The 22085-nt window shown below is 42.5% G+C and overlaps 2 protein-coding genes across 2 annotated transcripts; both read right to left on the bottom strand.

The window, feature by feature from the left end:
* Positions 1–21: 21 nt before the first annotated feature.
* On the bottom strand, positions 22–1797 carry LOC119132301 (ADP-ribosylation factor-like protein 14). The gene is made up of 2 exons (XM_037267441.1): positions 997–1797; positions 22–814 (listed from the first exon to the last, which is right to left on the bottom strand). The coding sequence occupies exons 1-2, from the start codon at positions 1309–1311 to the stop codon at positions 518–520; spliced, it is 612 nt and encodes a 203-aa protein (XP_037123336.1). The 5' UTR covers positions 1312–1797; the 3' UTR covers positions 22–517.
* A 97-nt stretch (positions 1798–1894) lies between these two features.
* Positions 1895–21738, bottom strand: ppm1lb (protein phosphatase, Mg2+/Mn2+ dependent, 1Lb). The gene is made up of 4 exons (XM_037267438.1): positions 20908–21738; positions 8830–9040; positions 4593–4754; positions 1895–3665 (listed from the first exon to the last, which is right to left on the bottom strand). Exons 1-4 carry the CDS (start codon positions 21304–21306, stop codon positions 3325–3327), a joined length of 1113 nt encoding a protein of 370 aa, XP_037123333.1. The 5' UTR covers positions 21307–21738; the 3' UTR covers positions 1895–3324.
* Positions 21739–22085: the final 347 nt, after the last annotated feature.

Genomic DNA, 22085 nt, shown 5'->3' on the forward strand with positions numbered 1-22085 from the left:
GACTAAAATAGAATAAAAAGATAAAGCAATTGTCTGAGATCTTTATTAGAAATGAATGACAAATAATTGTGTGTATTTACATGCTGCTACCCAAACAGATTTGTTTTTATCGCATATTCTCCGCCTTTTATCACAGTGTTTTGATTACATTTAAAACATAACATAAATAAGACATAAATAGACATAGTACAAGAAAGTATAACATGAACTCGATTATACGTGCATATTAAATAAATAAATATTCAGGAATGCTTTTCAATATATATATATTTTTTCAAGGATCCCAGCAGGCTTCTCATGACACGTGGGGTGTTTCCACCCTTTGACTCTTCTCGCACTAATGCCACAGCCCAAAGAAAGATTCTCTTTGATTCTGATGAGGAGGCTTTCTGTCACAGCTGTGTTGAGATCTTCCATCTTCAAATGACCCCCTTCCTACTTGATCATATATGGTAGATGAGGCGGCAGATAAGAGTGAACACATGTGATTGGATTAAGCATCAGATTAAATCACCCATCAGCCGCATATCAAGGCCGAAATCCTGAAGCCTTTTGACTTCATCTTGACCTGGATGTCCTCTTGCGTTTGCCTCAGCGGGGTCTTCATCAGGTACACCATCCTCCTGAAGCCTTCCTCCAGCCCCACGCCCGTGATGCCCGAGCAGGGCTGGATGAACCATGGCCTCTTGCCCTCGCACGCTCGCCTGAGGTCCAGCCTCTGGCAGACCGCCTCGGGACTCAGAGCCCCGCGCAGATCCTGTTTGTTGGACAGAACGACCAGAGGAACTCCTCTCAGGGTCTCGTACTTCAGCACCTTAAGGAACATGCATCACCACCAGTTAGGACTCCATTTGGAAGTTTTTCCTACTTTCTACTGTAAAGGGTTAAATAGAAACTTGAGCTTGTTCAGTCAAGTGCATCATCAATTCAAGTCACATCCATCTGCAGTGCAGCCCCGAGACTTTATGTATCAATTTAAACATCATTTTTAATTACCCGATGGAGTTCCTTGCCGGCTTCATCCAGCCTCCCTTGGTCCGCGCTGTCCACCACAAACACCAGCCCGGCCGTGTCGGCGTAGTGATGCTTCCAGTGAGGCCTCATCTTCCTCTGGCCGCCCACGTCCCAGACAGTGAGCCCCGGGCTGCTCCTGTCCGTCTCCAGCGTCTCCACGTTGAAGCCCACCGTGGGCACCGTCACCGTTCTCTCGTTGTACTTGAGTTTGTACAGCAAGGTGCTCTTCCCTGATCGGTCCAAGCCAAGCATCAGGACCTGCGCTTGCCTCCGTGGCTTAGAACCGCGCATCCCCATGTCTGAGTCGGATTCCAAAAAGAAGAATGGGCTTGTGCGGTTGCGTAACGCAGAGTAAGCCAAGCTCTCTCGCGCCCAGTGGGACCCTGCAGTGCTGTCTGGCTGCAGTCTCAGTATGCGGCCACGATGCTTTATGTACACACAGTTTAAAGTGATCCCACCCCTCGTGTTGTGACCGGAGTCTCCTCAGCACTACGCAGCTTTCAGTAAAGTTATTTATATCAATATAGTGACAGTGCAACTATGAAGTACGATGTGTAGTTGGTTCTCCGGTTACAGGAGTCAGATCACACCTGTCCCTAGCTGTCAATCATCCAGCCCCGACATCATCGGAAGTGCTTATTTGGGTCATCCGGATTGTTTCCCCGTCAGGCAGTGGTCATGAATGACAAATATTGGATGCTATAAAAGAAGAGATCCATGATTTACAGTTTGGGCTAGATGTCAGAATTTGAATCAGGATGAATCTACATTGATGTTTCAATATTTTTTGCATTTGGTTTCTTGAAATTGGTTTTCTTCTTTAACATAATCGTAAAAATCATCAATGCCAGAAATGAATACGACAGAATACGCAGATGAATTATTTCATCCTTTCTTGTTTTAATATCACCTTTATCTGAATTACACCTTAAAATATTGAAATTTTTTCTCCCAAATCTGAATATTTTATGAAAGCACACATATACAAATGCCAAACCAACATTCTACAACGTTGATGATAAATGACGAAGGTTTGGATGAGAAAAATCCAAACAGGACATCTGAACAAATACACATCGCTGACAATACAATCTGAATTGCTTTCTTTGTTGCCGTGTAAACAGTAAGCGATGAGGATGCCAACGTGAACACATTCATCTTAATTTTCATGTCTCTTGGAGATTTTCTTTTTAACATTTCTACTTTACATATATGACTTATTAGAATGAGACAGACATGCACGTTTTGAAAAATCACCCCAAAAAAAATGGCAGCAGATATTACAGGAAACATACTGTTAAAAACAAGGCAACAATAATACACTTGTATTGAATGTGATAGTTATCAGGATTTTACTGTACATTTTTTTTCATCCAGAAATCATTAGTTGAGAGTGATGAGAGATGAATAACTCAACTAGATTTTAACACTCTTTTAATGTGACCTACTGCTTACCGATGAAGATGAATAATATTATTCTATCCAACATAGCAGAGCAAATCGGGTCCGACTGAAATCATAATAGGTTGTGAACGATCTGGAAAAAATAAAATGGCACCGATTGTTTATTATGAACTAAAACGTTCAAAAATGATAAAAGGTGGCAGTTTCAAGTGGAATCACCCTCATGTGTTATCATGAGAGGTGGCTCCTATTACTGTATAAACCTTGACTAACATTTGGAAATTACAAGGCTGAAGAATGTGAATTGATAAACACCGTCATAATGTTAAAGGAGTAAGGAAACACTATGTAAATTATGTCCTTTAAAAAAACAGTTGCAGTTCTTTGAAGATTTAAAATAACATCTATGCTCATTTCTGTTAGCGCAGGTAAGACGTTTATGTTAGCATTAAGCTAACTAATTTGCCACAGTTTGGTTGAACATTTGGGTTTTTTAAACATCTGGTGTTTATGTCTCCTTTGTTTTACTATTTGTCAGTTTGAGTTAACTTCAACAAAGAGTGTTAGCTTCTTTTTCGAAGAACTGCGTGAATGAGAGAGAGTTAGAATAGGCGCTAAGCAATAAGGGGAAATGTGTATAAAGCATATTGTGAGTGGACAAAAAAATATTTTGTCGGCGTATGATACATTTTCCTTCTATTGCTTCAAGATAATGAACAATTATTTCCACACTGAATCCTCAGTGATAAATTAATCTGTTATTTTGTTTGGGGTACACAAGCTAATTTAAAAAAAAAACCATTCACATAAAAAGAGGAGCATGGTTTGATGCGTTATTTCAACATCTGCATTAGAATCGATACTCTCACCAAAAGTTCGGTTTCGATGCCGGACGCCGTCGCCGTTCTACTGCTCGCCGGCCTTGCCTTTGAACTTGACCACCATGACGGTGATATTATCAGGGCAGCCGCGGTAGTACGACTGGAGGACGATGCTCTTGGCGCCAAAGTGCGGCTCGTCCAGACGCTCGCGGACGAAGCGCACGGCCTCTTCGTTGCTGAAGGTGTCCCACAGGCCGTCCGACGCCAGGATCATGAACTCTGGCTGGAGCTTGTTCAGGTCGAAGGAAAGGATGTCAGGGTCGGGGATGACCACGTTGAGGTTCTTCAGGGTGTAGTCGCCCAGGGAGCGAGACATGGCCAGGATTCCCTGGACGCGCCACGAGCCATTGAAACTGATGAATCCGCCTGACAGCGAGAAAAAGCCAAAATAAGGTTGTTTACATGATTCAAAATGAGATTTTCTCTATTCCCGCAAATTCTCATTAATTCCAGTGGAAAGTTCCCACCATTCGATTTTACAATCCCGCAAGATGACATCACTTCCTGTACTAGCTAGGGCAACATATTCTCGAGTGTCTCGGAAAACGTTTGAATTACATTCCGACTTTCTTACATGGCCAGGATGTGTCTCCGGTTTCCTCCTCACCAAGCGAGCAAGGTCATAGCTTAGCATTTCAAAAAGGCTGAGGTCTTGACATCAGGCTACAACAGACTGCAAAATGCAACCCAGTGGAAAAATACATTACGTGTTCAGCATTGCATTAAAAAAAAAAAGGAGTTTTCATAAATTAGGGAACATGAGACCACAGTGTCAGTTAGTTTTATCAGCTATTGATAATGATGAGAGGGAATATTGAGCTAATAGGTGCTTGGAAAATATTTAAATATTAATCATAAATATTGTTGAATAACTATGACTTTTCATTTAAAATCCGCCCTTCCAGGGAAATTTGTGTCTACTATTTATAATCCTTAACATCACTTTGAGAAAAGCAAAAGGGTCGGCCATTTGTTTTTGAACCAGTTGCCTTATTTGTTTTTTACTTCAGTACCTAAATCGACCGTCAGATGGCGATAAAAGACTATTATGCAAAATTGCCCCACAGGCTGACACCTCTGGCCCGGTGCCATCATCACCAACACTCCAGAGTGCATGCGGCAAGAGTCGGAGGCAGAATTATGGCTCCAAAATGCCGGCTGTGTTTGTTAACATTCAACCAAGACAACCCGCCGAGTCAAAGAGGCAGTGGCGCTCATGACTGTTTTCACGTTGTTTCCCAAAGTGAGAAATTGATTTGTATGCAGTCAGTGTGCGTGTGTGGAATCTCTCACCAGCTTTCTGGATCCTCTTGCGCTCTTTCAGCTGGTAGGGCTTGTGGTCATGCGATAGCGGGATGGCCTTGCCGTCTTTATCGCACAGGACTCCGCGCGAGTCGCCGACGTTAGCTACCGTCAGCTCCTTATCGGACAGCAGGGCCACCAGACATGTGGTGCCTGAGGGAGGAGGAGCACAAGAAAGAATGTGACCGATGTGGAAATAATTGACTATAAACCTGAGTCCATCTATTTGGTGGTAAATGAAGTGGAATGGCTCGGGATGAACCATACAAATATCATAGATCACCACTTCCTGCTTAAGCTTGAATTTTGTTATTAGGGAGTCATGCATTATTTACAAGATATTAAAGGAGGCATATTCTGCATATTATTTTCCCTCATTTCAGTAGCATTTCTGTGATGCATTCGAGTCAAAACACCCCAAGGATGAAGAATAGCAGCAGACTTTTGAGGGTTCTCAGGGGGCCATCTTGCCACTCTACTGTGGCGTGTGCCAATGTAAACATGGCTTTACGTTACCATGACGACAAGCGACAGAGCGAAGGAGTCGCTTGGGGCAATGAGCCGACGCACGTTACTATACTATATGTGAAAAGTCTCACAGCACACCACCAAACCTCCAAAAAACACTAACAAGTAACATGTTTTTAAATAAGTAGTAGTATTGCATTTTATAAAATAACTCAAATGCAACAAAGACAGTTTGTGCATTAAGATTTCATGCTCAATAAATGTGCGTTTTATGGCCACAGGGGGCAGTGTAATGCACACGGACATTGTTTTCACAGAGGATAAAGAATATATGCCAGAGAGGGTTGTATCAATTTTAAAAGGGCTAATATTAGCCGTGCGGCTACACAACACTCTTACTGTAACCTTTAAAAACAAAAGTGGGGAAGGCCTCGCCTTTCTATTTGGCTCGTCAGCCCGACTGAACCGTTCGGACTGAAGCCCTTTGTGTGCGATCCAAATTTTTTTTTCTTCTTATTTCTGCTCTCTCACACACACAAAAGACTAAAGTGGTGGGCGTAAGAGCTCGCTTTTGAAGGGCTACTGGGCATCCAGCTCTGGCTTTGACTACAATGGGATGTATGAGGGCTGGGTTACATGAGGAAATGGCTGTAAACATGTAAAAATAGTCGAGTCAAACTCAGGATACAGTTTTAATAAACATAGAACATGAAAAGAATTTCCATGTTATGAAAAGTAGTTTTAAGCGTGAAGCAATTCCATTCGTCCGTTGGTTGACTGACATGCAATTTATGTCGGAGATGCTTCAGGGTTAGACGCAACGACATAAATCTCATTTTAAAGGAGAGATGAGATCCGAGATTTCTCGGTAGCAAAACACTTAGTTTTCCCTTTTTGTGGCATGAGGTGAGAGGAAGTCTTACATGGAAATAGAGAAATCCAGCAAGAGGGAGTGCGGTGAATACTGATGACACTTCGACGCAGACATTTTTTTTTAACGGGAGTGAAAAATAATTGCATGAGTACCTAATCCGACATATAGCTTCTCCTGCACTGTGCCACGCTGTTCGTTTAATTAGCCTTATCGGGATCCCATAGCGATAGAGATAATGGACGGAGACGGCTCGCTAGCATACTCTTGGCCAATTAGGCAAGCCTTTGCTGAGCAACTCGTCCGCCAATCCCTATTAAAATAGCACACGCTATGTTCATGCTAATTATCCGTTTAGCTTGGACAAAAAAAGATTGAGGTCTCCACCCAAATTACAATCCACATTTATTGTTGAGTGTGATAGACTTTATGGCAAGTACTAAATATAAATATGTGAGGGCAAAATTATAAAATTGTTCTAGGCCCTTCTGCTCATTAGTAAACCCACAAAGTTCAAGCTAGCCATGCTATAAAAGTTAGCAACAGTGAGGCAATCTGAGCTAAACAAGCGTTTTACAGATTTGGAATATGATTTTGAAAAAGGGAAAGACCGCACAAATGGCGCTGGGAAAAAAAACAACGTAATGCTAAAAAAGATTTATTGCTAAAATGGTTTTTAAAATCCCGCCTCTTCTCTGCCCTCTGTATGAAAGTCATTCACCTTGCGAGACAAAAACAAGTGGACGGAAAGATTTACCACAAACAACCACGTCTGCTGTCACCTTTAACTTTTCATGATGGCACTCACGCATCAGTGGGCAACTTGTTTTGTGTGTCAAAACCTGCCGTTGTGCGACAAAGTTCATGCCGTCACGTCAAGGTTAGGTGTCGACGCACACCGCGCTGCGTCAAGGTGACTGTTTCCGACCTGAAGCTTACGGCCAATTCCATTAAAGTCACATCACTCTTATCGCCACTCGGTGTTTGCTGATAAGCGACGAGGGGACGGAGAGCCCGTGGGGGAATGAATCAGATATATCGCGGACTACGAGTTCATCTGGGAGCATCTCTCTCGCTCGCTCCCCTGCCGCTTAATTCAGTCCCCGATTGCAATAAAGAGGAGATAGCTGTGAATCAGCCACAATTGGAAGAATGAGCCATTACCTGATCAGCAATTACCCCCCAAGACGCTGACACTGTAATAAATTCCAACTCTAAACAAGCATTACCTTTCTCTAAGTTAACTCACAGCCAATGCGTCTCGCTGTCTGGACAAAAATAACAGCTCTGGACGGAAGCCCGTTGCGCGGTTAAAAGCTCACAAAGTAAAAAAAGACAAAAGGGATGAGGAGATGGCTTTTCTTGCTGGAACAGCATTGATCAGTAAGCGGATGCTGGCTGGAGTACAGAAGAAGAAAACGACCAGCGTAAAAAAGGATAAAGAGGTCGGCGGCGGGCGAGCTGTCCCCTATAGAGACTTGAAATTTTTTTTTGTTACAACCAATGTGTCATGTGAGCTTTCTCGAGTTGATGAGCTGGAGAATAAACTGCTGACATGGGAGTCACATGTTGGAAATCAAGTTATTATTCATGCTACGCATTGTTCGAACCCCTAATCCAATTTAACAATCTAACCCCTTCACCCTTGTCTCAGTGTCATCTTTTTTTTTTTTTTTTTTTGGTCTTCCTGAGCGTGAAGGTTTATGCATGAAACTTTAAAGTCCCAGCAAATGGAAAATCTATCTTGGTAAGTTCATACCAGAGCGATAATAGTTTAAGAATTAACATTATAGTTATTTTTCAATTTGTTGTGACTTTTTAAATTTAGCCGTTAGCTTTATTTTCTTCGAGCAGGTTTAATTTGTTTTCATTTGTTTTATTTTTGAGTATTTTCTTATTTGTGTGGTGCAGGATAAAAAGGCATGTTTTAGAGACAAAGAATTATTAATTTCAAAGACAGACAAAAGTACTCCAACGGTGGCGATGAATACAAGATCGGATTTTACAAGTCTACAGACAATGGCGCGGCAGCAAATAAAAGCGGAACAATCGATACTGAAAATTACTGCACAGCACAGGGGCTATGTACACATCATACTCCATGAGGGGGCAGAACTTCATCATGATAATAAACTTTATTGCTCATTCAAGGAAGGCCATAAGTCTTAATAATATTCCCCACTCATTGAGATGGTTACCAACCTGCTAGTGGCGAGTGTTAGTATTTTTGCGGGGAATTTGAGATCATTGGAAGAGTCGTTACAGGTTTTATGGACCAACTGGGGGATATTTTTCAATACAATTTTTTTTTTTATTATTACGCAAATGAAGAATCTTTAGAGACTTTTTGAATTAGGCGAGTCATCATGAAATACTTTGTGTCAAGTGAAGAATATTCAGAGACATTTAGTAGCTTATGATATTTTTTAGACTAACGAGAAAAATCTTAATACTAAGTCATCTTCCGTTTTCATTCCCGCTACGTCCCCTGACCAATTAAAAGTCTCCTGAACTTTTCCTGCTCCCCACTCGTCGGCTGCTTACATCACTCTCCTTCCCGCGCGGCTTTCAACAACTAAAACTTCCGCACGTCCCCTTCGTCTGACCCCCCCCCCCCCCCCCCCATCCACCACCCGCCCACTCCTCACCCCTTGTATCCCTCCAGAAATAATTACTACAAGCCTTGTGAAGATTGGCTTGTATTTAAACAGCTGAATAAGCAAGGCCCGAGGGTTGCTGACAGTCATTGTTCAACAGGAGAAGACTGAAAGAGTGTGAACTTGAAGACATCACCATGGATTAGCCCAGTGGTATGCTTAATTCCAACCTGTTTTACAACCACACAACATGGTTGCACAACTGTGCACACCCTCTGACACACATACACACCTGCTTCATTGTATGTGGCGGAGAGCTTTGCCAATATTTCCCGGTCCAACGTCAAGATCTGCTGCTCCAGGATAGACGGGTAGGACAGGGTGTCCTTTTTCTCCTTTTTCTCTTTATCCTTTTCCTTATCCCGCTCTCGCTCACGTTCATAGGTCAGTAGCTGCTGGCGTAGCGCCTCCGGCAGGTGAGCCTTTGCGTAGTCAGCAGCCGCCTGATAACAGAAAATGGAGAGAGAGAGAGAGAGAGAGAGAAAATCAAAACTGAGGTCCATGTAAATACATTTTGAGACTCGTACAAAATTAGATTTGGTCTCAGTTGGTGAGGCAGAAAATATTTATTTTTGATGCAATATCAGGAAAGAATTCCAATTCCTCATATTGTCCTAAGCAACCGTTTCCCGTGTGGAATTTAAGTTCACATTTTCTCCATTGGACTTTGGATGTTCCAGAGTGTCATGACATATGTTATTGATTTATTGTGTAAAACAAATAAACCCAATAAATACTGATTTAAAAAATAAATAAATAAAGGAAATTAAATGGCATCGAAAAAACAGAGATGCTCTAATGTCTGAGTAAGCTAACAGAGCAGATAAAACCTTTGGATACTTTTTTTTTGCAGCCTTTCTCTACCCCTGACTCAGCGCAGAATCAGGAAAACAAATCCCACTCAACCAAGGTCATGAGGTTCAGGTGAGCACACATATCAGATAATACACTTCACGGAGGCGTCACTAGATCATATTTCATTTGTTCTTCAGAAGAATCTGTAAAAAACAAAAACACACAGTATCGTCTCAACTTGAACGATTTCAGGCCGAATTACAATGAGCCAAACGCTGAGACTGTTTTCAAACAAACCCCCATCTTCCTTTCCTCTGTCTACGTCTCATTATGAAAATTGCTTTTGTGGAATCTTGTTTTTCCTTTTTCACTCATCTACACTGTGTGTGTGTGTGTGTGTGTGTGTGTAGCTGAGTCGCCGCAGCTTGTCTTCACCGGCTCGCTTCCTCGCGTCCAAACACTACCGATGTTTGCTTCTCCCCCTTGAGTGTGTCTCCATTTAAATTCTCATCATCCTTTCCCGTCTGCTTCCGTGGTAACATTCCACACCGCAAAATGTATCATTGTGCATTATTCCCCCGTAGCGACTGTTGAAGTGCCTCCATCCTGCGGTTGCCATGAAAGGAGCCAAGATAATAAACTGAGTTCAGGGGTCATAAATAGAACAGGAAGTGCATTGTCCCGCTGCGTCGTACAGTGCCAATTACTGAGCAGTTTAATTGACAGGCCTGTCAACCGGAATAAAGGGCTGGTGGCAAAGTCCCTCATGTCAGACCTAAATAGAGCTTCGCTATACATTATAAATTTATGAGCTATGCCTAAGCAGATGTTCAAAGTGAGTTTGGGCTTGTGTCCAGTGGAGAGATTCTTTAGTGAATTAAAAACTGCAGCATAAAAAAAAAAAAAGACAAGCAGAGGTGATTGTGTAATAAAAACAGGATAACTCAATATTTGGACAGATGGCGGCAATTAAGTATCAGTGCAGTGATATTTATTACACGCTGCTACAGTCGGAGTAAAAGTAAGGGAGCAAAGCAGTTGGACAAAAAAAGAAAAATTAAGCCAACCTGTGAGCCAGGGCTGGTCGATTTAGAGCGCCTCGTTGTTGGCTCTGAGTGTGCGCCTCATGCAGAGGAAAGCAAACGAGCCAAGAAGGGGAAATTTATTTATTTATTTATCCATCTATTTATTGATTTACATTTACCGATTTATTTATTTATTTATTTATTTAAAAGAAGTCCTACATGACAAGTAGCTTGTGGACAGGAGCCGGTGCGACAGCTTTAGAACGCCTCGTTGAAGGGGCGAGGAAAAGCCTGGTGGGATGTTCAACCCCAATCTAGTCCATAATGAGCTTTCCTGTTTGCGGTTTCTGTAGTATGAATCGTTATCCTTTTGGTCTTTAAACCCAACACATTCATTAGCCTCAAATATGCCAGTCAGTCCCCTAATCGTTAAGTTATGTGGGCAATTAAAGTGACAGAATGAATATTACACGCCGATTGACCTTTCATTTTCCCTGCATATAATTATATTGAAACCAAAATAGGATTGGGGGTGAATATATAAGAATTGTGAGCAAACTGCCCACATGGACGGCCAATAAGCATCGCTCTCAACCCACACACACACACGCTGCATCATCCATCCTGTCACGACACTTGCCAAGCCAAGAGAAACACTAGTGCCTCTGAAATATTTTTTATCCATCACATCTAAAAGTCATACAAGCATTCCTTTAAAAAATCCCCCTCAGGGAATTTTGTACAAGGAGCACAAGAATCTTTTTCATCCCCTGCTGATGTTTTGACAGATAAAGTCATTGGTGGAGAAAAAGGAAGAGAAGAGGACACACTGACTGGAAACGCGAAGACCACTCATTAGTATCACTCGAGTGCATCGTTTCGAGAGGAAGGTCCCTCCTGATGGTTTGAAATGAACCATCAAAGCAACGGCATGCAGAGAAATGATAAAGTGCAGTAGATGACAGGCAAGTGAGAAATGGAGACGGCGGCTGGATTTACACTGCGGGGACTCAATTTTCTTGCCCGGCGTAAGTCATCAGTAGAGTTTTCTTCCTTTCGGTATTTTTATAAAGTTGAGTCGAAGTCGATATATTATGATGATGATAATAATAATGCATTCATAATAATTGACTGAAAGTGTTGCACCACCTACGCCAAAACTTACACCTGCTTTTAGCTGGTCTAAAATTTTGTCTACTTTCTGTCATCAAGTTGCCAGGGCAAAACAAACATCTGTCCATCATCTGACATCTAACCTCTGGACCAGTTCTATCAGAATAGTCAAGCGAGTGCATTGTATAATGTGTGCGAATCCTATATGTTGTATTTTGTCTGCTGTTGTTGAGCAAACTTCTTTTTTTTTTTTTTTTTTTTTTTTTAAATGAACAAATCGGACCAATCCGTTTGACCCGGATCGGGTTTAAAGGGCCTTTTGCCTGCCTCAGGAAAGAAAAGTAATATGGCTTAGAAAAACCAAACAAAAACAACAAAACCACTCTCTACTCAGTTGGAAATGTTTGTTTAGCCTCGCAAACACTCCCGTGTGTTCTCACGCACAAATCTTAGCCTGGCATCGCGAAAACTATTTTGCTCACCCAAACATTGAATCTCACAGAACCACAACAAACACAGCACAGATGGGCTGTAGTCTGAAGGATTTACAGAGGTATGCAGCCACACTGTGAGATTCAAATAAGATACCAACTGAACATACACAGCAGTGAACCACAACCACGGTCAGTCAGGAAAAAGATCTTTACTCATAGAATGAAGGCAACTATTACAGAAGGGGGGGCTGGACATCTGTCTCTTCGTAGTAGAAGTAAGACCTCACCGGGTGTCCTTCCCATGACAGCTGCTCCATTCCAGGAAGGTGAAAACTTAGATTAAACCGTAACGGTCCACGAGGAAAGCTCATGTGCTTGATGCATTCGCCTCACCTTCGAGAAAGACGATCGCGTGCACACACTTCATCCGATTGTTTTTATTATATTCCTGCGATCTGAAGCTTGCATCTGCCGGTAGAAACTGTGATACAGATCGATTGTATGAATATTTACATCGTAATGCAAGCTTGCCTAAATTAGACCGGTATTTACTCTCATTGCCATGCAGAGTGTGCTTGCATTCCTGAGGACTGCTCGAGTGTTGCACCCTGCCACAGCTCATCACACTCTAATGAACGTCGTCACGTCACAAGTCTGTCAAACGCGCACACACGAACGCGAAGCATCTTCGTTTGCCTCTAGACAAGATTTGAAGGCCCTTATCAATCATTTTCTGGACGGATAATCCGTAAAAAGGATTTCCTGATAGATTAATGGCATTTGTCTGAAAGCGGTTTAATACTTGAAAAGCTCCACACGCACATACGCTCTTGTATCATTCAATTGTGACTTCACACAAACTGCCCCGAGCTGTGTTAAAACCCCAAAACTTCAGTCGACTGATTTATACGACTGACTCGCTGCCGCTAACAAAATGCAGGCGAGCCCGCCCGTCGCCGCCGCACACAGGGTGTGTTGTTACATTAAAACTCAAATGGAGCCTCAGCCAAACCTCAATTACAAGCCAGTAACAAAGAAGCGCAGTTCTAAGATCAGAATTTATATCTTCATCAATCAGAGAGTCATCCAGGTCCTGAAGAAGCAAAGCAGCCCCAGACCATCAATTAGTATAACTGTTTCACTTTTTATATGATGTTATTTTTCTGAACTTCTCTCCTAAAAGTCTTAGGAAGGATTTCGGCTTTTTATTTTTTTTTATTTTTATTTTTTTAATCTCTTGACTGAGCCTAACTTGCAATGTGGGAGGATGTTGGAGGAAGCCACATAAACACAAAGAGCCAAGATAGCAATGCAGGACCGCTCCACTGTCACTGTTGCTTATGCAAGCAAATTCTTGTGGCTTCCAAAAGCAAATACGGTATATAAAAAAAAGAAAACACTAAAGAGGCTTAAACTATTTCTCCAATAGACCTCATTATAAGTGGACTTAAGTTGTCAGCATTAGAGTCTAAGTACGAGCCTGTCTGTGCGTTGCGTGGGAGGGAAGCTATCAAGGTGCGGCCGCCGAGACGATTCAAGAGCTCGACCGTGCGGCATTTGTCATCGCCGCGCTCTCCGACACGGTGATAAATCTGGCTCATTGCCTCCACGCTGCAGCTCTCGCTCCCACGTACGCACACTGGTGCTCTTGGCTCACACTCGTAACGCTCCTCTGATGTGAAATATCAATTTGCATTTGTCGCCGGCGTCGCGCCGCGAGCATAATGCACACCCCTGCTGTGGTAGCGTATCACTCAGTCGCAGGGAAACCATCAGCTTTGCTTAAAATACTGCACATCAAAGCTCTTCTACAACCTCCATTTGGATAAACGCACCGTGGCTTCTTTTCAGACGGAAATGTCGACGCAACTAGACGACGAACGGTGGAGGAGTAGAAAATAATTTTGACATGAATAGTTAGCAAGCTCTGTTTGTGTTTTACAACACGAGGCCTACGTGGGTGTGGGGAAATGTACACAGATTTATTTTGTTGCTTCTTCATATAAATACTGTATCTGTAGTTATGACAACTACTGTGAGGCATTTGAAAAAAACACATTTTTGATTATAGTCACTTGGATAAGTGGGATGTTAATTAATGACAATAGTAAAATGCGAGTCCCAACAACAGTTGAGAAACATTCCTTAAATTCAAGCAGCATAGACCGGTACCTTACTTACAATACTTGAAAATGCCATTTTTGTCTTGTAATTGTGCTGAAATTTATTTAGGGCGAATATTGTTTTTGGTTTTAAACAAACTTTTTTTATTCTTGAACAAGGTTCACTCCTTTTTAAAGTATCATGACCGATAAATAACAATACACTTCTAAGAGAAATAGTTGCGCTGTCAACTATATTAATTGTATCATTTTTTCACATTCCTCTTTGTCTCCGAGACTAACATTTTCCTCTTGACAGTATTTAGTACTGCAACGACGAGCTAAAAATATTAGTTGAGCAGTGCCTGCCAAAGAGAAATTGGAAAAAGCTTGCGTCTTTTCTCTGTACCACAATAATTAGTTGCTATGCAACCATTTTTCTGGAAGTGTGAAAAAAAGAAATAGCACATAAAAACAGATGCAACCTTGTGAAAGCCTGTGGCCACAACAAGGCACACTGCCACACCGCGCTGCCAAGTGTCTCCTTGCTTATTCCGACTCGACAGCTTCCTGGACGCTTTTGCCTCCTCTTCCTGTGTCCATCCTTCCATCGGCCACTCACATCTCCATACAGCTGGCTTCTTTGACACAACAACTCTTTCAGAAGAAGAAGCACCGCGCGCATAGCAACTAAGCTAGCAGCGGTCATATGCTACAAATTTGTTTATTTCAGACTTGCTCGATTGAATAGAAGGATCATTCGTTTCACAGGTTTGTTTTTCCACATCGCTCATCGCTGCGTCAAAGTCTAAAAGTCGGTCCAAAGAACAAAAAAAGCGACGCCCTCCTACTAAAAATATGCCACCGCCAAGACGAAATGTTGCTAGCGAGGCGGCGGCGTAGTAAGTAAAAGTCACAGAGGCCCTTTGGGACGGGAGGCAGAAGACTCTTTAATATTTCAAGGCAGCGATAAGGACGTCGGGCGGACTGCAGAGAGATAAGATGACTGCGGGCCGGGCTGGTTGGGGACATTAAAAGCTAAGGGGGGAAACAGATTTAGCGGGGTAGATATACTGTAAATCTGGCGAAGCTAAACAGCGTGTTCTCACAAGAATGGAGGGTATCACAGAAAAAAATACTTCAGGTTGGATTTATCCTAAAAATAAGTGTTTAAAGGAGCTCAGTGGGGTATCAGAACGAGGGAAAGAGGCAGTTATGAAGAACAGTTGAAGCGGTGGGAATGATCGGAGGAAGAGACAGAGAGAGAGAAATACAAGGTTGCTTTGGAGAAAGGTCAACGGAGACAGAGAAAAGATTTAAAACTGAGCAAAGAGGTGGAAAAGTATGTCATGTTTTCTCGAGGGAGAAAAGCGTAGGTGCCCTGGCTTTCAGCCTGGCAGCCATATGAGAAAGAAGAAAAAATGGGGGGGGGGGGGGGGGGAGCCTTCGCTGGACCATCATGGCCAATCATTTGAACTTTCGGGCTATGACTGTCTTCACATGCAATTTTAAAAGTAAAGTTGACGCTTCACCCCGTTTGTCACATATGGCCTCCACTTGCTGAGGAGACTTGACGTCCTTCAACATTTGAGAGGAGACATCGCAGACAGAAATAGAAAGAAACTTCATCGAGTCGTTAAGAAAGCTAGTCCGGTCCTCGGCTGCCAACGAGGAGGTGGACCTTGGCCAAGATGACATCCGTTATGGACAGCAACTCCTTGTCATCTGGTTCTTTTTCCATAAATTGTATATGATTCCCTACGGAATCAATAATGTACTCTCCTTCTTCTCTTGCCTCTTTTCAGCCTAGCAACTGGAAGCAGAGCTCCCAGTCTTGCTACCGGATGAACAACTCATTAAATAAACTCAGGAAAGGGCAGCGTACGTCTGTGGTTTGCAAACAAATACAAGTTTCTGGATGTGTAAACAAACACACCGCACGGAGGAGACGTCACACTAAAAATAGTGTCAAGTTCAGCAGGGAAGGGAACATGGTTTGGGGTGGAGTAAGGGAATGAAGAAGATGAGCAGGAAAGTGGAAAGAAAAAAAAAAAATGAACCGGAGCTGTGCAGTTAATGTATAGTCCCAACCTCCCTGGTGGGATTAGCGTAAATCTAATACGCCCCGCTGTCACTTCAACTCCTTTTAGCCTCGGCTTATAGACGCTCTCAGGAAGGGAGCGTGGCTCCTTGGAGCCTGGAGCTGTTAGCATTAGCGCACAAGCTTCCTCTGCGCCACATTAATCAATTTGCAACTGTGCTTATCTTGTCTACCATTCGCTCTGAGCTATCATTTAGCGAAATAGTCAATCACAGCTATAAATCTGGTACATATAATTTCAAGGCCAAATCTGAAATCTAACGCTATTGTTCAATAACTGCCTGGTCGCAAGAGGAGCTGAAAGGAGTTGTGATGTCACTGGAGTCGGAATGTGTCACGTGTCCTGTTTATGATTTTCTAAATGAGATCTGCAGGGTGAGAGACAAACAATAAACTCTGGCAACAAGCGAGGCTTTGTCTTTGACCGGGACACTCACTCGAGCTAAAGTTGACCCAAATAAAATACTACTAAACACTCAATCTCAATAGAAGATTTTGTTCATTTATCACAAGTCCTAAATTTGGTTCCTAATAAGTCTTAATCAAAATCGTTCCACCTCATTTATTTACTGCTTGAAGGCTCACAACAATTTTTGTCCATGTAAAAAGCAGCTTTCTTCAGTGTAACTCCCCGAAGACTCATGATTTGATTGGAATGGATATATTTTTGTCTCTTGCCCTTGGTGGAAAATCATGACTGCCTGGTAAAAATATTAGTGTAGCTATTTATTGATGCAATAAACTCCAGCCCTTATTCACTCGTGCGCATAAAAAGTCAAGCACATGTAGCTCTTAACTGATAGTAAGAATGTTACCGTGGTGATGACTGCTTCTTTGTATAGTTAAAAAAAGTTTTTAGCTAATGCTAATCCTAATTAACGCCGTAATGTAAATTGCCTTTGCGATTCTATGAGCGGCGCCTATCCCAGTCAACGTGGCTTTGGCTTTGCAAGCTGCTGGTTATATTTAAAGATTTGCTCCTCACACTCAAGAGTTCCTCAGTGAATCGATACCATGTGCAAATATTAAACATGTGTATGAGCCGCATTCCTTCCATTCGGATTGGTCTATGCGTGGGAGACGGCGTGGCACATGTGAGCGCCAGACCGGTTTAAACAGTTGGATTCAGAAAGTTGCGTGATCAAATTGTGTGTTTATGCTTGGGGTAGACCAACTATTCCACAAAAATGCACCTGCTCTACCCATCTGCAGAGGAACAAGAAGAGCTACATTTCTGTGGACTCAACAAACGCAATGTAAACAACCGTAGCGATGCGGCTAATGCTGAACAGCTGCCACTTGCGAGATTTTTCTCAGTCAACATTCTTCTCCTCTCTCAAGACACAACCGACTCAACCGTTTCCCCAAAAGGCGCTCAGAAAACAATTGTGAAAGTGGTCGCTCACGAATAGAATTCGACGACCGTTTATTGATTGCAAGAAGAAGCAGTCGTTCACTTCAGAAACTGTCGATATTCTCCTTTAAAAACAACGCGATTAGGCTAGCAAGGCCAGTCGATTACGATCCTGATTAAGGCTGTTAATCAGCAAGCGATGGATTTCTAAGACCATATTTACAGCAGCGTGAGCAATTTATGCAACGTTTATAAGAAGGTCGGAATCGGGTGTCTGATTTTAAAATTCTTCGAGAGAAGCATTGGATTTTTTTTCGACACTAACCTTGCAACAGACACGCATGCATGTGCACCTAGACGCACATTTGCTTTCTTTGCTCTCCCCAGACTGCAGCCTTTGTTCGCTCCGTCTAATCCTGTAATACCAACAGTGCATTTAGCCACATACCAGCTTCCTTTCATCTACCCCAAGTGAGGACCAGTGCAGGTTGAATGCAAACAACTTGGTGTTTTGACTAAATAACCCCAAAGCGTTCCAAGCTAAAGAAAGCTGCACAGTAGAAAGAAAAAAAAAAGAAAGCCAAACATGTAGCTGTATTAATATTCCACACCAGTCTCGCGGTGTATAAAATGGCTACTCCAAAGTTGCAAAGAAGAGGAACTGTGCCGCATGACTACTTCAATTGCTCCCCGGAGCACCATATATTTTACAAGTTTTGAAATTAATAATAAAGTTGAAAATAAAATGGCCTTTCGGACTGAATATAAAGCAAAGGGAAAGTAAGGACAATGCAGGACAGTCAAAACTCTGCCAAGGCTGTAAAATGCTTACTGGCGCTATTTTCTTGCTTCTTCTACGATCCTGGGGGCGTTAAAAAATATATATTGATTGTTGATTTATCATGTTTTGAAGCAAAGTAGGAGTACTCTCCGTATGCGCATATCAAAAATTGTCCTTGGTGCATCAGATGGAGTCTCACAGTGAACAATTTGGCAGCGAGGGAAGAGCCTGAACGTGACGAATGACTCTTGTTGAGATTTCGTGCAGGTTATCCTGTGTCAGCTAAAAGCCACTGTCTATTTAATGGATAAATCCCCTCACTGAGCCGGAAATGAGTCCAATGTGACCATGGATGGCCACTGATAAATTTAGATAGAGAGGTATACGCACCGAGCACGGGCAATTCAATTGTGCTGAGGTTGGAGGAGGAGGAGATCTGTTCTGAAGCATCTGGTCAGGACCAGCAAAGGCTTAAATTTGAGGTTACTGAATAGTAATGGTAAGGTGAAGTATAGAAGTACTTCAAAAAATGAACAGCTCAAGGGCTGGAATTCGGTGCACATTTTCTTTAAGAAAAAAAAAAGGCAAAGTTGTTTGTCAAGGACATTCAGTAATAAAGCAGCTTCTCGCTAACATGAATAAACACAGTGTATTGGCAATATTTATTTCGGCATGTCTTCAAACCACATGTTGGGTCACAATCTTTAAAAAGGAACTGCAACAGGCTCTAGGGGAGAAAAAAAAAACCAGCATATGACTGGTTTAGGTCAAAAGCTGTCAGTAGTCGGAACTTTGACACAAAGACCGAATTATCCTTGAAATTGCAGATATCATCTGTGTTTCCACTTTCCTGTTTTTTTTTGTCAGTCAACAACTCAAACGGAGTCAAACTGAGTCAGGAAAAAAGCACAAAGTGCCAACCGTGCTTTGTGGCTTCAACAGTGCACGGTTGTACTGGTCGATGAGGTCATTTTGGGACAGGACAGTGCCTCTCAGATGACATGTGACAAGAGGTCAACTTTGTCAAATGAAATGGTACATATCAAAAGTACTAAAGGTATTGATTCTCAGTCAAAATATTAAAATACTTTATTTTAGTAAAATGCGAAAACAATATCAGCGAATATGCAAATTTACAGCTACCGAATTGAGACTGGGGTTTTGAATTGTAATCTCACCAATCACCACTAGATGGCAGATGAGCCTACACTGGCTCTATGAGTAGGCCTAATAATTTTTGGGCGGATTTGAAATATGTACCTCAATAATATTACAATTTTGAGGAATTTGAAAAGAAAAAAAGAATATGCTTATTTTGTTGTTTGCAACAAACCATCTATTGTTAGAATAATGATTCATACATTTAAAATTAGAAATGTAATATGAAGAATTGAATATATTAGGAGCATGCATTCGTAAATTGATGTCCCTCCAACATTTAAAATGCTCTAAAAAGTTTCCCTGCAGTACACATGCGCAAGTGTTGCGTTGTACCAAGGAAATTGCGTGTCAGTGTAAATTCACAATGTGTGTGTCACTAATTTGCTAGACGCTCCTGAAAGACAAGACTTGATAGCTGGTGAATTTCAAAAGGACAAAACCTGTTTGGAGATGTACATCATTACATTGACACCTGTGAAACTGGTTCACATGGCTTTTGCCATTATTCACATGTCCTGAGTGTTGTTAGTCACCTATATGTTGAACAGAGGGTGTGTTTTACCGAAGTCAAATTCCTTGTTTGGCACGCTCAAACATGGCGAATAAAAACTCTTGAATCTTGAATCTTTACTCACTGATGACGAGGCTTTTCGCTAGTTTCAATATTTGTGAAGCACTTCCACCAACAGTTGAGTTTCAATGATTGTTCGGTTTGATAAATTACTCTTCCCAACGAGGTTGCCAGAGTCAGGGTTGATTGTACAAATGAAATTATAATTGCTAGCCGTGCACCAAAAATAATTGCGGTTCCCGCTTGGTGCTTGATTGCTTCAAATGTGTTGTAATTGCGCCCGTGTCGCTCAGTGTGATACCTTTTGAGATTAAAGACCAAGTTAGATGTCAGAAAAGTTCAATGACTGGTATCACAAAAGATATATTTAGAATCCAAATCACGCAACTACAACAAATTACAAGTTTCCCCTTCGGATAATCCGATTGGAGTGTAATGTCATCACAGCCATCTTGATGTCATCTTTAAAACAGGATGATCCACTTGCGCTTGAGATGGGGTTTTTTTGGCTAGGAATTGTCAGATGCTCAGGCCATTGTGAGCAGGCGAGTTACATTTTGCACTGAGGGATATCACATTGAAGGGGGAATACTTTTGTTTGGTATTAAAATGTTCCGTGAGACCAGTTTTGGAACTCTCCCGACATATTCAGACATGGCTAATTCAATGACATGTCAAGTGGACAAAAGGTTCATGTAAGGCAACAACACTGCCAGAGCTGAAGCAAGTTTCATTGTCAGAAATATTTTGCTTGGCCTAATATTTACATTACACAAACAAAATGCCCCCTGGCGTTTTATTGTAAGACCCTAAACTGAACAGGTGTTGTATGAGGGGGGAGTCATTCTGAATAACTTAAGCCAAGGAACTCACCTCTCCGCCGTGGCCGTCAAAAATCCCAAAGATGGACGGGTGGCTCTTGTTGACAACGTCGGCGAGCACATCGTAGCGGTCCTCCATGTGGTCCCGCCGCCCTTGGATGGAGTACACGGCGACGTTGTGGCTCTTCAACTCCCACGTCTTGGCGAACTCGGCGTCCAGGACGTCCAAGCCGCCAAAGCGCTCGTTCTGCATCATCTCGGCCACCTTCCCCTTGACCATCTTGACGGCGTCGCGGCTCGACTTGACGATGGTTTTCACTTCGTCCGTGTGGAAGAAGTAACTCCATAAGGCCAAGCTGATGCATAGTAGGAACAGGGTCTCCGGCCGGAGCAGAAAATAACGCATGATACGACCTAACAGGGACAGCAGGGTCATTGTATCCTCTATCATTTATTATGGTTTTCACGCGTGGGGGTACCGCGGCAGGTAGTGCGCGCTTTTACGCCGGCCGATTTCACTCCATGGCTGGCGTGTGCGGCGAGGACCGGTCGAGGTGAAACGGGCTCATTTAACCCAGAAACTGGACAATCAAAGAAGAAATGACACTTCACTTCTCGTGTAATTCCGCCGATGAGTTCGAGCCGACCACTTCAGCGTTCAATCCCGCAGTGAAAGACGCTCAGTTCGCTCTGCCCATTTGGGTCGTCGTTCGGCAAGTCCACCACGACGAAACAGCGTACCAGTCCGGGGTCGAGCTATGGAGGAGTCTGTTCTTTTGGACAGACAAGTGACCCCCCACCCCCGGTCCCTCAAAATAGCTGCTCGATGTGCGTCCTCACATTCCCAGCTGCCACACTGGATGCGACCGAACACTGCTGCTCGCGGAATACATGGGCCGTGATGCCTTCACGTACACTAGGTTATCTAAAGTCATTTACAAATTCGCAGCTGCTTTCACAGAATTCAATTTCTAACCATAATCATACTTTAACTGTAATTAACAAAGTGCCAGCTGCACAATAATAAGTGCGCATTGTGGTTTATAGAACAAACAGACACGCGCGCGCGTGCACACACAAACACACTTACAATTGTGTGCAGATATTTCCGATTGTTTGAAAGCGTCTTTCTGAATGTCAAACTCAAGCAGGTATAATGGTAGTGAGCTTGACGAACGACATTTGCCCCGGTAGAAAGTATTTCCTCTCCATATTGTGAATATTCTACTT

This window comes from Syngnathus acus, chromosome 13 (genome assembly GCF_901709675.1).
Source record: "Syngnathus acus chromosome 13, fSynAcu1.2, whole genome shotgun sequence".
Taxonomy (NCBI): Eukaryota; Metazoa; Chordata; class Actinopteri; order Syngnathiformes; family Syngnathidae; genus Syngnathus; species Syngnathus acus.

Coding starts and splice junctions, on each gene's coding strand:
- LOC119132301 (XM_037267441.1), bottom strand. CDS start 1,311: ATGGGGATGCGCGGTTCTAAGCCACGGAGGCAAGCGCAGGTCCTGATG. Junction 815..996: donor CCGGCAAGGAACTCCATCGG/GTAATTAAAAAT, acceptor ATGTTCCTTAAG/GTGCTGAAGTACGAGACCCT.
- ppm1lb (XM_037267438.1), bottom strand. CDS start 21,306: ATGATAGAGGATACAATGACCCTGCTGTCCCTGTTAGGTCGTATCATG. Junction 9,041..20,907: donor TTGACGGCCACGGCGGAGAG/GTGAGTTCCTTG, acceptor TTCTGTTATCAG/GCGGCTGCTGACTACGCAAA. Junction 3,666..4,592: donor CAAGAGGATCCAGAAAGCTG/GTGAGAGATTCC, acceptor TCTCGCTGTCAG/GCGGATTCATCAGTTTCAAT.